The sequence below is a fragment of the Malus domestica genome, chromosome 05 (genome assembly GCF_042453785.1).
Source record: "Malus domestica chromosome 05, GDT2T_hap1".
Classification (NCBI taxonomy): Eukaryota; Viridiplantae; Streptophyta; class Magnoliopsida; order Rosales; family Rosaceae; genus Malus; species Malus domestica.
In genome coordinates, this window is record NC_091665.1 from 36781311 (window position 1) to 36796977 (window position 15667).

The 15667-nt window shown below is 37.3% G+C and overlaps 1 protein-coding gene across 1 annotated transcript; it reads right to left on the reverse strand.

The window, feature by feature from the left end:
* Positions 1 to 6130: 6130 nt before the first annotated feature.
* LOC103435303 (copper-transporting ATPase RAN1-like) lies at positions 6131 to 12791 on the reverse strand. Its single transcript, XM_008373689.4, has 9 exons — positions 12277 to 12791; positions 10301 to 10915; positions 9447 to 9876; positions 8822 to 9147; positions 8529 to 8587; positions 8078 to 8420; positions 7669 to 7869; positions 7326 to 7583; positions 6131 to 6805 (listed from the first exon to the last, which is right to left on the reverse strand). Exons 1-9 carry the CDS (start codon positions 12574 to 12576, stop codon positions 6329 to 6331), a joined length of 3009 nt encoding a protein of 1002 aa, XP_008371911.2. The 5' UTR covers positions 12577 to 12791; the 3' UTR covers positions 6131 to 6328.
* Positions 12792 to 15667: the final 2876 nt, after the last annotated feature.

Consider the following 15667-nt stretch of genomic DNA (forward strand, 5'->3'; position numbering starts at 1 on the left):
TTGATGACTATATACGTACTTGTGAACGTGGTTTTACGATATGACGTTTTAGCTACTGAACTCCGATCAAGATAGTTATATATATATATACATATATTAAAAATATTATGTTAATGTTCTTATGTACTTAGTGGTTATTCAAATGATCTACCTACAAGCGAATGTCCTGCCTACAGGCGTATGTTACTGGCTACGGGCGAATGGTCCTGCCTACGGGAAAATGATACATTTAATTAGCTTCAGTCGGGGGGTTGTGAATCACATGGTTCTGGTTTTCAGTGTGTCGTCACTTTTGTACCTTTTAGTGATGCGTGTTCCATTTCTAAATTCTGTGAAGTTATCGTGAAGGCTTTGAGTACTAATTTGTTTGTCTTGTATTGCATTTTTATTTGCAGACTGTTGGTTAGTCTTAAACAAACTATCTAGATCTTGAAAGACGTGTTGCGTTCTTTTGATTTGTGGTTTCTAAATGATTAGATTTTGCACTGATCTCTTTTGGAGTAGTTACGATGATAGTTTTTATTTTCAGTTTGTGTATGGCACTATTTGAGACTTGGCTTGATAGATTCCATTTTCTCTCTTTCCCTCTTCCTCTCGCTGCACCAAACCCTCCCTGAGGTTAACTTGCACACCCACACATATACCAACTTTCTCTATCTCTCTTTGATCTCCCTCACCACTCTTGTCCTTCTCCCTTATCTGTGTGTGACGACTCCAGAACCTGGACACCACGAGAACCGGTGCAAAGGTACAAAGGAAAAACCGGTAAGTCTCCACCACCTCTGATCATGGTAAGCTCGTAGAACCTCTTTGATCGTATTTAGGAGTGATTTTGAGAGGTCTCTGAGTAGTTTTTTTGTGGTTTTTGGACGAAGAACACCTCGGGAAACCCTTCCTAGTTTCCAGCGAGAACCCATGGGTTTTAGAGCGTTTTCCGGCCAACTTCGGCCACCTCACATCTTGAAATTAATACGAATCTCTTCCTTGTTCCTTGGGTTTTAATTTGGTATATTGCATGACTTGTTTTAGTTAGGTTTGGGGGTTGAACAGAGCTTGGAAAGCTCCGGCTTCCTCATTCGCGAATCCGGCCTGAAAACCGGATCAACCCAACCCAAAGTTCCGGACCCAGGCCCAAACCATAACCAAATCTAGGTTTAAAACCCAACCCAAGGCCTTCGACCCATTGAGCCCAACCTAAGCCTTTGGGCCATGTAAGCCTGGCCCAAACCTAAATGGCCCTAGCCCATGAACCAAGCCCAACCCAGTACTGAACCGGCCCAAACATAGAACCCAGTTGGTGCGTAGGCCGCGCATGGACCTGAGCGTGGGCGAGCGTGGGTGCCTGCTTTTGCTGGCGCGTAGAGCACACACACCTCCACCAAAGGTACTGTGCTCCACCGCTGTTGCCGGTGACTTTTTAGGTAACCCAAAATGGCATGTGGCCGTCAGGGCCACCACCCCGTGGCAAGGAGTGGGGGTATCTGAGGTCCACCTTATGTTTTTCAACGTTCTGAATTCGTTTATGACGTCCGTTTCCTGAAATTCAATCGCTATGATATAGTTTTATTAATTGGTACCATTATGTGTTTAGGTGCAATTGTTTATGGCGTTTCCGTCCTCTCTTGTTTGCACGGCTCTTCGCCAACAGTGTAAGATGAGTGGACCCCTTCCAAAATGCATATTTTACTATTAGAAATGCATACATGAAAAACATGATTTTATGACTACATTTTATGCAACGTTTATGAGTGAATTAGTTACCATGCTTTATCAATATCATGCTTTATCGACTTTACGTTCCTTGTGGTATATATGATTGATGACTATATACATACTTGTGAACGTGGTTTTATGATATGACGTTTTAGCTACTGAGCTACGATTAAGATAGTTATATATATATATATATATATATCCACATATATTAAAAATATTATGGTAATGTTCTTATGTACTTACTTAGTGGTTATTCAAATGATCTACCTACATGCGAATGTCCTGCCTACGGGCATATGTTACTGGCTACGGGCGAATGGTCCTGCCTACGGGCAAATGATACATTTATATTGGCTTCAACCAGAGGGTTGTGCCTACGAACGGAAGATTCTTATATTGGCTTTGGCCGGGGGTTGTAGTGCCTTCAGGCGGAAGGTACTTATATTGGCTTCGGCCAGGGGTTGTAGTGCCTACGGGTAGAAGATATTTATATGGCTTCGGCCGGGCATTGGTTGGTGACTTCAGTCGGGAGATACTTATATATAGCTACGGCCGGGTGTGGGTTGGTGACTTCGGCCGATTATGATAACATTGTTAAGCACTATATATGATATATGTTTTATGAAGTTTTATGGCATGCTAAGGTTTTCGGAAAACCTATTACATATTATGCTATACGAGTTTTCTAAACATGGGGGTTAGTATGTTAAAGATTAACTGTTTTATTACTACGTATATATCAACTTGGTTCACTCATGTTTTGTTTTGCGCTCCCTCAGAACTTAGAATCGAGGTGTACAATCTCGGCGTCAAGGCACTCCCGCATCAGCATCTTCGAGTCCGCTCAGTGTAGGACCCATCCTTTTGTTCATTCAATTTTATATTATTCATTTTTAGTGTCTTAATTTAGTTGTATGCTCTGAACACGTTCCATAAATGCACATTCATTATAATTAAATTTACAAGTTTTATTTATGTCGGTTAATTGTTTCTAGTTCTCATGCATCTGAATATGGCTTTATCACCTTCAAGTGTCAGCCAGCACGTGCCTACCCTGGTATTTGGAGAATATCAGGGTCGGGTGTGTCAATTTTGGATCATTTCCTAATCCCTTCCACTTAATATTCTTCATCAAATAATACGGGCTCTTGAAATTTGATCCAACGGATAAAAATACGGGCTCACTTTAAAAGTTATAATAATTTTAGTTGTTGGATTAAATTTTAAGGGTCCAAATTGTTTTATGAGGAGGATTAGGTGGAAGAGATCCGGAGATATCCCTTTCCTTAATATTGAACTTAGCAACCTACTACTCGGTCAATTGTCATTATCAAAGTTGATATCGGATATGATCTTTTAGCAAATGACTTGCAGCGATCTTTAATTTCCTTTTGTTTATAGCTAGTAAATCAACACTAACTTTTAACGACAAAGTCTCAGTCTTTGCGTTTCAGTACTGTTTCAAGTCTCAAAAAGCTTGGAAGTTGATGCTAGCTAAAGGGAGAATCCAAGTCTGAACGCAATTCTGATTTTTCTTACTTGCTGATGAAGCCTTTGAAGCTTTCCCATACAGCAGAAATGATTTAGATAGCTTCTGGAATTCAATCAAAACATCACTGACGTACGGCATTACTGTTTTTTATTTACTTTTTATCTTGGACAAGGATTGTCTGCCCTCCTAGTTGTGGTGCCCTTCCATGCCCTTCTATTTTGTGCGGTCACGGTTAAACCACGTTAATATTTTATATTAATTTTTTAATGAGATAATAAGACAAAAAACAATAAAAATATAAAATATTAACGTGACTTAACCGTGATCGCACAAAATAGGAGGGCATGAAATAACATCACAACTAGGAGGACAGACAATCCTTGTCCTTTTATCTTTGTATATGATAGAAAATTAGTTATCCAGACATTCATAAACTAAGTTAAATAGGAAAATTATATATTATTTGGAAAACTAGTGGACCCCATCCACTAGGATTGGCTTGTAGGGCAAATTTTCTTACATTTGTGTTTGACCAATATATACAATCCAGATCCCTTGAACATGTCTTATGTCTTCTAGTTTGTTGAAAAGAAATACATCATTTCACCTTCCAATGGATGTTGAACATAGCCATTTTTGTAATATGGACAGTGATATAATGTTCCAATGACCATTTGTTCAGACTTTTTTTTAGAGAACTTTAACGAAAAGCACCCGGTATTGTTTACTTTAACGAAAAACCATATTTTTACACAAAAAAGTCAATCATGGTACTATTCACTTTACCCTTTATTTTGTCCTTATCATTAAAACTTAAAGTTTTCAAATCCTTTTCATTAATTTTTTTTTTTTATTGATTTTCACACACTATTGCAGCCTTTCACACAATTTTTTTTTTTGTCTCTCATACACTCTATTTATTTTTTTCGTTAAATTGAATAAATCAAATGAAAACAACATACGAACTTAAATAATAGTGTGTGAAAAGTAAAAAAAAACGTGTGTAGTTATAATTTCCTTTGGTTTGGTAGTAAAGGTGATTCACTTAGACTAAACCAATACAACTAGCTAGCAATTATTTTTGGTCATTGGCATAGTGGATAAAAACTTGTACTTAATGAAAAAACATACATTCCAAGGTTACATAAACTCTTCGTTTAGAAAAGAATTAGTCATGTGCGTTCTAAATCAGATATTTTACAATTGTTTAGGTTGTGAAAGTTGAAAAATATTTTATTTTTATTATTATTTGTTGTATATATATATATGTATATGTTGCTAATTACAAAAGGTAGCTGTGCTAATCTTCCATTGTTTTAAAATGTTTCTTTTTGCTTAATCTTTCTCTTATTTGATGTTCCTAATTGGATTGTATGTGTGTGAACGAGTATCACCTGCTTACTGAGACCTCCAACCTACCGTACTAATTAAGGTTGGTTATATAAATTTATGTCAAATAATTAACCTAAAGAAAAACTTAATTAATGATATAATCTTTTATTCATTCAAGAACCAAAGCCCCATGCTTATCAAAGGATTGTTTTGACCAGCAACCACTATCTGATTTTTTTTTTCTTAGTTTTGACTTGGTCTAGGACTGCTAGAAGCCAAGACTGATATGAACACTTGCCACAACCTCTTCTGCTCCATGACCTTGAGGTCTGATGGATTACGAACCACACAAGTCTAAGATTTTTGTACAAGGTGTAAACCTTTAAAGATCGTGGGGAGCAGGGTTCAATTTTCTTCCTACTTTGTCTTTCCTTGATATTCAAAAGGAAGGATAATGCAATCTGACGCAAAGACAAATAGCGCTCTTTAGGAAACTCACTAGGAAGAAATATGTAGAGGACAAGTCTTAGCTCCTCACATGTAAGGATTTTTCTCTATTTACATATTGTTATCTCGTTACTAACAAATTACAGGTTAACACATATGCATACATTTTTTTCTTTTTATAATTTTATAAGTCGTGCCATAGGGCTTGAATGTGAAAAACAAAGTGCCGGTTGTCGACTACTTAACATGCTCCTTGTCCTCCTACTTGGGATCGGTAGTGTAAGTTAAACTTATGCAAGCGGAGTTAAATTTGTGGTTAATTTGTGCAAGGTGCATGGTTTAAGATTTGTACAACCGACCCCACGTAGTGAGATAAAGCTTGTTGTCGTTGTCATTTTGGTAAGTCACTTCATTATAGGTGTTAATTTGTGGTTTGTAAGAAGTTTTTCCTCTTTACAGATGGTGATCATGCTACAAATAAATTGTAGTTTGACACGTGCACAAATTTTTTATTATTATTTTGAGAAGTCACTTCATTATAAATTTGTAAGTGTTAATTTGTGATTTGCAAGGAACCTATCCTCTTCACAAACAACTCTCTCCCTCTCGTTACACATAAATAACAATCGAACACATGCATATAAATTACAAATGTTAATATGTGATTTTCCAAAATCAATTAGCTACTTTTCTCTCTCATTTTCACAAACCATAAAAAAACTTGCAAATCTCCCCCTTCCCTTCAGTGCTTATGTTGTCAACAAGGTATTGGATGGTGAGCATAGTAAACCAATAATTCCTGGAGTTGGTTCTCCTTCTCCAAAACCTACCATTTACCAAGGGAAGGGGATCCTCTTCGGATCCCTTCCACCAAGGCCACAAATTCGAACCTTTGAAATTTGATCAAACGACTAAAATTATCATAACTTTTAAAATAGACCCCTATTTGCAACCGATGGATCAAATTTTAAAGACCCAGATTTGTGGCCTTGATGAACTTGGTAGAAGGGATCCGGAAAGGATTCCTTTCCTTTACCAAGTATCTTCATACATCAAGTCTCTCTTTGGCAAAACTCATGTAAACACAGAACCTCTAATTCTTTCCCATGAATGTTAAAAATCAAATCGACGAGAAACGAAACAAGAAAGAAAGGGAACTTATTATTACAAGTAGGGGGGCATTTACAACGAATGAGGCATAAAATTACACCCCATCACAAGCACACAAGGAGAAAACATAATGCACAAAATTGGGATAAAGTCCAATTTGAACTATTTATCCCGTTTTACTTTCACTTCCTACACATGTGAAAACCCGAACTTTCCCTTTTTCTTCTCTTCCTACTCTACAACTATTTCCAGTATGGCGGTAAGTCTGGGTTTTTTGTACCTCCTAAGGAGCAAAGAAGAGCATACAACACTAACAGATGACATAGCCATGCATGCACCCGCTGCCCATGGCGGCAACATGATCCCCAGCGATGGGAAGAAGACCCCTGCGGCAATAGGTATTGCGATCACATTGTACGCCATGGCAAACACGTAATTCAATCGAATACGAGTAAAGGTTTTCCTTGAGAGATCAATGGCTGTGATTACGTCTTCCAAGTTATTTCTCATCAGCACGTAGTCAGCTGCTTCAATTGCAATATCCGTCCCTGCCCCGATTGCCATACCAACATCAGAAGCAGCTAGGGCAGGAGAGTCATTGATTCCATCACCAACCATGGCAACTATACTTCCATCTTTCTGGAATGAACAAACGACATCAGCTTTTCCAGCCGGCATTACCTCTGCCCTCACGTCTTGAATGCCAACCTGCCCAGCAATGTATATTCACATGAATGTCAAACGTCTACGCAACTAAAACATAGAAATCATGACTAAACGTTACCAAATCATTATTAATGTTGGATTTTTGGATCGCCGGGCCCATCCCACTCTAACGACACCGATATTGTCCCCAACTTTACCACCTGTCCAATCCGTCAGGTGTGGGGTTTTACCACAAAAGGCTTCGGTATTAGTTAGAGTAGAGTAATTCTATTGAAACCCATTGGGTTTCATTGAACCCACCGATGTGAGACTTTAACAATTAAATCCTCTCTTTTTTTTTCAGAAAAGGAAATATCAGTACCCGCTTGAAGTTCAAAAATAATCTCCACCTTTCAGTTTATATGAAGACTCTTAAGTTCATATAAGGTCAAACATGATTGCACCCAAAACCAAATGAAAAATGTAACTCGAAATAAAACTATAAAAGTCAAAGTTGCACATTTTTTTCTGTCAAAATTATCAGAACTTATTTTGACTAATGGATAAACAGATATATACTAACCTCCTTAGCAACAGCTTGTGCTGTCCTCCGATTATCCCCAGTAACCATGACTGGTATGACACCCATCTTACGTAGTCCTTCTATCACTATGGCAGCTTCTCTTTTTAGAGGGTCCGCAACCCCTAAAACACCAATTAAATTGCCTTCATATGCAACAAGTATGCCAGTCTTTGCACTTTCTTCCAGCTCTACTACAAAGTTCTCTACATGTGTAGGAATGTCAATTCCACTTTCAGTCATCAGCTTCCTATTACCGACCTGTTTAGGATACAATACTTCCAATAAGCAACCATGGATGGTGAAGCATATCAGGATGGAAGCCATATGGAAATTTAGAACTCACCAGAACAAGTTTTCCATCTATAAAGCACTGTATACCTCTTCCGGGCAAAGCAGAGAACTCTGAGGCATCAAAAAGCCATCCAGAAAGTGTGGTGTCTTTGCTCTTGTTCGGTTCATCGTTAGTTACAGAAGGCTCATCAAAAAAGTGAAAATGGCGTGCATATTCCACTATTGCTTTTGCCAATGGGTGTTCACTGCTAGCCTGAGCCAACAAAAGGAAAATATAAAAATATATATTAGCGGACATAAAATAGCTGTCAACTTTCTGCAGTTGAATGTTTAGAACTTTATATTAAAGCATGTAACAATATTAGATGTCATATTTCCAAGGGCTACCAGAGAAAATATTCAAATTAAAATAAATAATGATATAGAAAGAAGGTTTCTCTGGAGAGGTAATAGAAAGTTACCTCTGCAGAAGCCACCAATTTAAGAAATTCTCCACGATCCATTCCCGTGAAAACTTTTACAGTAGTAACTGACGCTTTTCCCTGGGTCAGGGTACCAGTTTTATCAAATATCACATACTTGATCTTCTGAGCTCTTTCCAAAGCATCTCCTCCTTTTATCAGCACACCATTATTAGCCCCAACCCCCGTCGCAACCATGACAGCAGTTGGTGTTGCCAAGCCCAGTGCACAAGGACATGCAATTACCACAACCGATATGGAAAACATAAGGGCAAATACAAAGTGATTTCCGTTTTCAGGGAGCCACTTTTCTGGGTAAGCTCCAAAGGCTCCAGCAATATACCTAAAGCGAATCAATAGAACATACAAGTTATTGATAGCTGGCCTAAACATTCTCAACTTACAAATTCACTAATTATGCGAAAGATCATAATAAATACGGTGAACTTACCAACCCAACAATGTCAACAATGCCAAGGCAACTACAGTAGGGACGAAAATGCTAGCAATCTGCAGTTATGGAGAGATGGAAGACATTAGTTGCACTTTACTTTAAACTTTACAGAAGTTAGTGAATTAGCTTTAGTGGAAATAAAGAAGGGCTAAAAATATAGGGGGACTTGGCAACTTCTCACAAGCAACTTTATAAGAAATAATACCACAATACCCTTGAAAATGATATTCATATATAGCATTAGTATCACATAGACAAACTAATTCAAAAACTACATTTCCAGCACTTACAAAATCAGCAAATTTCTGAATAGGAGCTTTGGACATCTGAGCAGTCTCGACCAAATTAATTATCTGACTTAAAACTGTATCGGATCCAACTTTTGTAACTTGTATATGAAGAGCTCCATGTAAATTTATCGTTCCTCCGATAACTAATGAATTTACTTCCTTTGAAACAGGTATAGCTTCACCGGTCACCATACTCTCATTGACATAACTTGAACCCCACACAACCATACCATCAGCAGGAACCTTGGTACCAGGAAGAACCTTTAACACATCCCTGGGCTGAATCAGCAAGGCATCAATTTCCCTTTCTCCAATGACTTTCCCACCTAATAAACAAAATTAATCAAATTAGCCACTTATCTAGAATTTTATATTCAATTCCACCATAAACTTTGATTTGGTTAAATAATGATAACAACATCAAATATTACAACATAGGGACATGAAATATCATTGGTAATGGAGGAAGAAAAATGAAAAACAAAACAAACAAACAGAACGATTGGTTAAATTATGGTAACAACATCAAATATTAATACACAGGGACATGGAATATCAATTGGTAATGGAGGAAGAAAAATAAAAAATGAAAAACAAAACAAACAAATGGAACGGAACAATGTACCTTTATCTTTGACAATTAACAATGCTGTAGCTGGAGCAAGTTCTATCAACTTCTTGATGGCATCTGATGTTTTTCCTTTTGCAAGGCACTCCAGATATTTCCCCAAAAGTACAAATGTTATTAGCATGGCACTTGTTTCAAAGTACGTTGGAGACCAGAACCCAGTGACTGCACCATATAGAAGTGCGCATACAGAATAGAAGTAAGAGGCCGAAGTTCCCAATGCGACCAAAACATCCATGTTAGTTGAACCATTTCGTAAGGCTCTGGCAGCTGCAATGTAGAAGCGCTTCCCAATAACAAACTGAACAACACTGACCAATGCCCACTTCAACCAATCACCCATTTCAAAGGGCCCACATTTCCAGAGCAGTAACGAATAAAGAAGCGGGATATGAGGACAAACTACTCGAATGAAAAAGATAGGAATCTGGAGACAATTTATTGATGTCAGTTAACAGATTTTAAAAGTAATATCTACATATCTATACTTAGTACTTATGCATGCATACATAAAAAGCATAAGAAAATATTAGGACTAAGTGTCTAAAGGAGCTCCCGATAACCAGTGTCTCGATGCATTCTGAATGAACTACTTAAGAAACAATATGCTTCTGTTTAGAAAATTGAACTTTAAAATTAATTAACTTAATTTCTCTTATGATAGAAGTGGTCTGTTCAATACCAAGCTGTTCAATACTGTACTGCTATCAGGCAAATTAGGCAAACAGAATTGTACAAGAATGAAGGGAAGAGGAAAAAACTAAGGGTATGACATATAGCATAATCATGGGTCATTTTTTCTATTGATAAAGCATTTAAACATGTGCATGTTAAGAAAGAAATATACTCACACTGAGAAGCAAACTGGAAAGAAACAGCCGAAACATATTTGAGGCTTCATCGATATCTTTAGAAGTCATTCTTGTATAAGGGTTTGCCACTTGTAGTTTAAATTTCTCATTGCTTGCTTCCTGAATCTCATCCACCAAGGATCTAGAAGTGACAACTTCAGGATCAAAGAGGATTTCAAGTTCTCTTGAAATCCTGTCAACACGAAAATGTCTCACCCCTTTCAAATTGCTAATTATGGCTTCTAAAGTCTGTGCATCCATCTCACTGAATACGCCAGCAACTCCAAGTACGATTTTATCCTGTTGACTACTCTGTACAAGTGATGCATCAAAACCAGCATCTTCAATGGCATTCACTATCTCATCTTTACTAATTACCAGAGGATCATACTCCACTTCCCCTAGTGAAGTTGCCAGGGCTACTACAGCTCTTTTGACCCCAGGAAGCCCTTTTAGAATACCTTCAACAGAGTTCACACAGGCAGCACAGGTCATACCTCCTATTGAGAACTGACCAGACAGGGTACCATGTGGCTTTGTTCCACTTGCACTGGGCTCAGGTATAACCTCTGCCTCAAACCCGGCATCTTCAATTGCATTCTTGATGTCTTCATCCTGAATGAACAGAGCTTAAGTTGTCTCAGTAACTAAAAAGCTCCGTACTTCTAAAAAACAAGTTGGTAAGCAGTATACAATCATGATTATCCCCTCAAGCAATCAACCAAAGAACACACAAGGAAGATCAAGGATTAAGAAAGTTGGCCAGAACTTTACTCGAGAAATTTCCAAGGAAGGGCAACAAAATATTTAACATTAAATTGGCAACCTACCAATCATATAAATCGTTTGAACGCTTCTGTGTAGTTCATAGGAACATCACCCATTACAATGATCGAAAATAACCAATTCAGCCAACAAGTGCAGATACGATGCAGGAAAATAACAAGCAAAGCCTGGTATCCAACTGTTTGGAGCAAGTACTAGTGAAAGTAAAAATGTGAAAGAGGCCTGATTTATTGAAGTACAAATGACATAAGAGCAAGGAGAATTTCAGAGAGAAAGTTCGCACATTTATAGTACTAATGGCATGTAATCAGCAGCTTCACTGATTTCAACACTTGCTGATTCAAATGCAGGTTTCTTACATTATCTGGATTAATAACAACCTTACATTATTTTAATTTTTAAAACTAGTAGTACCCGTATCTACATAAGCTATCTGATCCAGTTGGGTATGGCTGCCTCCCGGAATCGGGCATATGTTATATCTGAGTCATCCTTATGCAAAATTTACAAGAAAAGTGTACCACCAAACCAATCACAATTATTTTTTTTTTTAAAATGCACCATATAAGACATAATTTGAGTCCAACAAAAAGTTAATGTGTGTGTGTGTGTGTGAGAGAGAGAAAGCCCATCATTAAAGAGGGGATGCGGAAGAATAATCTGTCACTTTAGCCTAATTCCTATCATGATTGCAGCTCCAAGTATATAAAGTAAAACCACATAATAACTGAATTACCAAATAATTAACCCTTAATCATGATCCAGTCCAACATAAATCATAAATAAAAAACAAGCATGATCAACCAAAACTGGATACTAGGATTATTCGAAAACCACACTAATCCTCAGTGTTTTCGAACACTAAGGAACACCAAAACAACTAACTAGTAGTTTTCGAACACCAAAACAACTACCAAAGCTCAAAATTCACTAACCCATGATACCATCCGCCTTAAGATCAACACTCAAATACAATTTAAAAAGAAAAAAAAAAACCAAACTTTCTAAAAATTAAGCAAGCAGGACTAAACCATACTTCACAACGCCCAAAACCAACTACCAAAAGCTCAAAAAAAATTCGAAAACGGACACGAAGCCAATTGCCCAATTCAGTCAGAAACACCCAAAAACCCAGCAAAACCCACCAGCATTCAGAAACCACATCCGATCAAGAGCTAAAATTGACTAACCTTGACCAATCTCGGATCAAAAACCACATCGGCCCTACTCTGGAGCAACGCCACGGAGGCCGTGAGAACCCCTTTGACGCTCTGCAGAGCACCTTCGACAGAATTCGAGCAAGCAGCACACGTCATGCCAGAGACTCTGACTTGAACCCTCTTCATCCCCTCTTCAACTCCCTCCGAATTCTCATACGAATCCAGGAGCCTCACGTCCTCCAAATCGCCGAAGTCGCCGGCGGCAACCATCGACGTCGGAGCTCGGGCGGAGATTTGGGAAAGCTGGAGGTCTCTGGGACTCGGCGCCATTGTAAGGTACCGAGCCGACAGGAAAAAAGACCGAGAAATTTATACGAAAAAAATGGAGCGAATTGTAGAGAGAGAACGGAGATTGTTTTTGTAGAGAGAGAAGGGGAGGAGGGAGGAGACTTTTCCGAGGGAGATGGTTGAGACAGCAATTTTTTAACCAAAGTCTTGAGAGAGCTGGTGGGGAGGGAGGGTGGCGTTTTTACGGTTTTGCCCTTGTGTATTTCTGGTAATTTAGTAATTACAAATACGAGGAGTAGGTACTACCCTACTGGGAGTTGTACTTCCTACTTGGGTGGTCTTTGTACTGCACGAAGGAGGTGGCTTCTAGGCCAATGTGGCGTGTGTATTCGTATGTACAACAAGACGTGTCTTGGTTAAGTTCGTCGGGAAACTTCAACTTGTCTACATCCTAATTGGACTTGAATTGTTTGCGTATGTCTCTCTTCTCCCGTGACGAATTACAAAAACAACACAATTTCGAGAACAAAAATCTTAATTCCAGTGGTCAGGATGTGTAAATGTAATTATTAATGGGGCATGATTTGAAATTATTACAATAATTTAAGAGATAAGGAGTTTCAAACTCAGGTCGCACGAGTAGAAACTCAACATCATATCCACTAAGATATTGGACATTCTGCAACCTCCTCTTATTACACCGATAATTTTACTGTCAGACCATAAATTAGTAGCACAATGAGATTATGTATCAAAATTGTTTGACATATTACACAGTGAAAAAAGAATCACTTGATTAATTACATAACTTATTCAAAAATAAATTTTCATGATGGTCTATCTTTTCTACTAGACTAATGTGATAGTATCTTATTGACCGAAGAAAATTATGATATCCATTAAAAAAAAAGTTTATGATTATATCTTGTTTACTTTAAAGGTAACAAATTAGACTTTGACCAAATGCATTCACATCAAGTTTGTTTGCTTTCTTTTCCTAGGTATATTCTAAACCTTATTATTAGTAATTATGCAACTTTTATTAGCAAAAAAAAACATTAATTATTTGACCTTTATGACTTATATGAAGGGAAAAGTTTTATGAAACTTCTTAAGAGTCATCTAAAAAATTAATACAAAGAATAAAGAAATTGGAATGAAAATTAGTTTCCTAACAATTATACCAAACATACAGCATTACGGATTCTAGATCATGAGAAGCGGAGGGTCAAAACAACTCAAATTGTTTGCAAGAAGTACAAAATGCATTTCTTATACATTTTGGGTTAATCTGACCTTCTTTCTAATGCATTTTTTAGAATGAGGATCTTCTCCGGATTCTCTTTATGAGAATCAACGGAATCCTCCAATCACATTCATTCATTGTACATTGTGCAGTCAGTTTTCGTCAGGTATTGTTTATATTCGGTTTTAAATAAAAAATTACAATAATTTATGGCCGCACGATATACGATGAATGAACGTGATTGGATAATCCCCAAGATCTTCACAAAGAGGATCCTCATTCCATTTTTTAGGCCTTTCAAGTATGCCAAGTCACATTCCAGATTATTATATTACTGCTATTGTGCAACTTGTGGACATAAGTTCATGAGGAATGTTAAGGAGACACTCTCAAAATATGGCTCTCTGACACTCACAACTTAAAATCGATTCATGTGTCAACATTATAAATCATTATGCAAAAAACATGAGATGACATAGACTTTATGAAAATTCTTATTTTTAAGGGGATCTCCTTATCATATCTCAATTCACTATGGGTTTTAGAACTAGTTGGGCTACAAATGTCTTTTCGCACCTTGTTAAAATAGGTATCCCAGATTTTGTTAATACCAGGTGCACCCACAGTTTTTGCTTTCGTCACCTCACCTGGCCATGTGTTTTTCTCCCTTCAAGGTCTATTGTTCTTCTCGTTTATTCTTTCTTTTTGTCCATGAAATCCGGAATTAAAATTAGAATTTGTCAAAACACAAAAAACAAAAGGAACACGTTTATTTGGCTAGGAGTCGTCGAAAACGGTCGGAATCCATTTTGTCGAGATCTTAGGAATTTCAACATTTTAATCATTCATCGTTTATAGTGTGGTTAGAAATAATTTGATTTTTTTATTTAAAATTAAATATAAATAGTATCTGATAAAAACTAATCGTACGATATACGATAAACGATTAAAATGTGAGATTTCTAAGATCCCATGGATCCAAAGAGGATCCCTTTCCGTCGAAAACGTGTAATTTACTGCCTACTTGGTCCGGAGCTGCCTACCTCAGTTTTCAAAGGGAAAAGAAAAGAAGTGCGACCTTGTGCGAGGGTAGTTTGGGAACTACAAAGTGAATTTGCTTGGAGTCTTTGTTGGATATAACGAAAAAGCGTGACGATAGTTTGCTGGCATATTGCAGCGGAGACGGCAGCCGTCGGATGCTGTGACCGGCATTGAAATCCATGGTAAGTTGGTTTCGCAGATCGCTTTCTCACCTTGGCTTAATCCATTGCGGATGGGAATTTCATTAGGGTTAGGGTTTAGGGAATTTACTTCATATAGTAACTACTTTTCAGATTGGGAATGCATTGTACTAGAATGGATCATCTCCGGATCCCTTTTACCTAATTTTCCTCATCAAATAATCTGGACTCTTAAAATTTGATCCAATAGTTACAAACGCGGGCACAATCTAAAAGTTATAATAACTTTAGCTGTTTGATCAAATTTCAAGAATCCGAATTGTTTGATGAGGAGGATTAGGTGTAAGGGATCCGGAAATGATCAATTTCCCTATTCTAGGTGATAGGTTAACAAACTTTTGGTTATGCTTTTAAACAAACAGCACTACAAAAATGTATAGGTTTTTTTTATTCAAAATGGTTAGTGAAATTGGTATAACTTTTTACTGTGATCTCTGACAATGAAAATCGATAGAAGTGATTCCTGAGTTTATCCATTGATCATAAATCATTTTGATCATTTCATGAAAATTTTGTCAATATCCTTGCTAAGTGGAGTAGCTGGTTTGATAAAAATACACTTTAAAAAGTGATTACGTGGTCGTTCATATTAACTAATTATTCACAAAATGATCAAAATGATTTACTGTGAACAAATTCAATAATC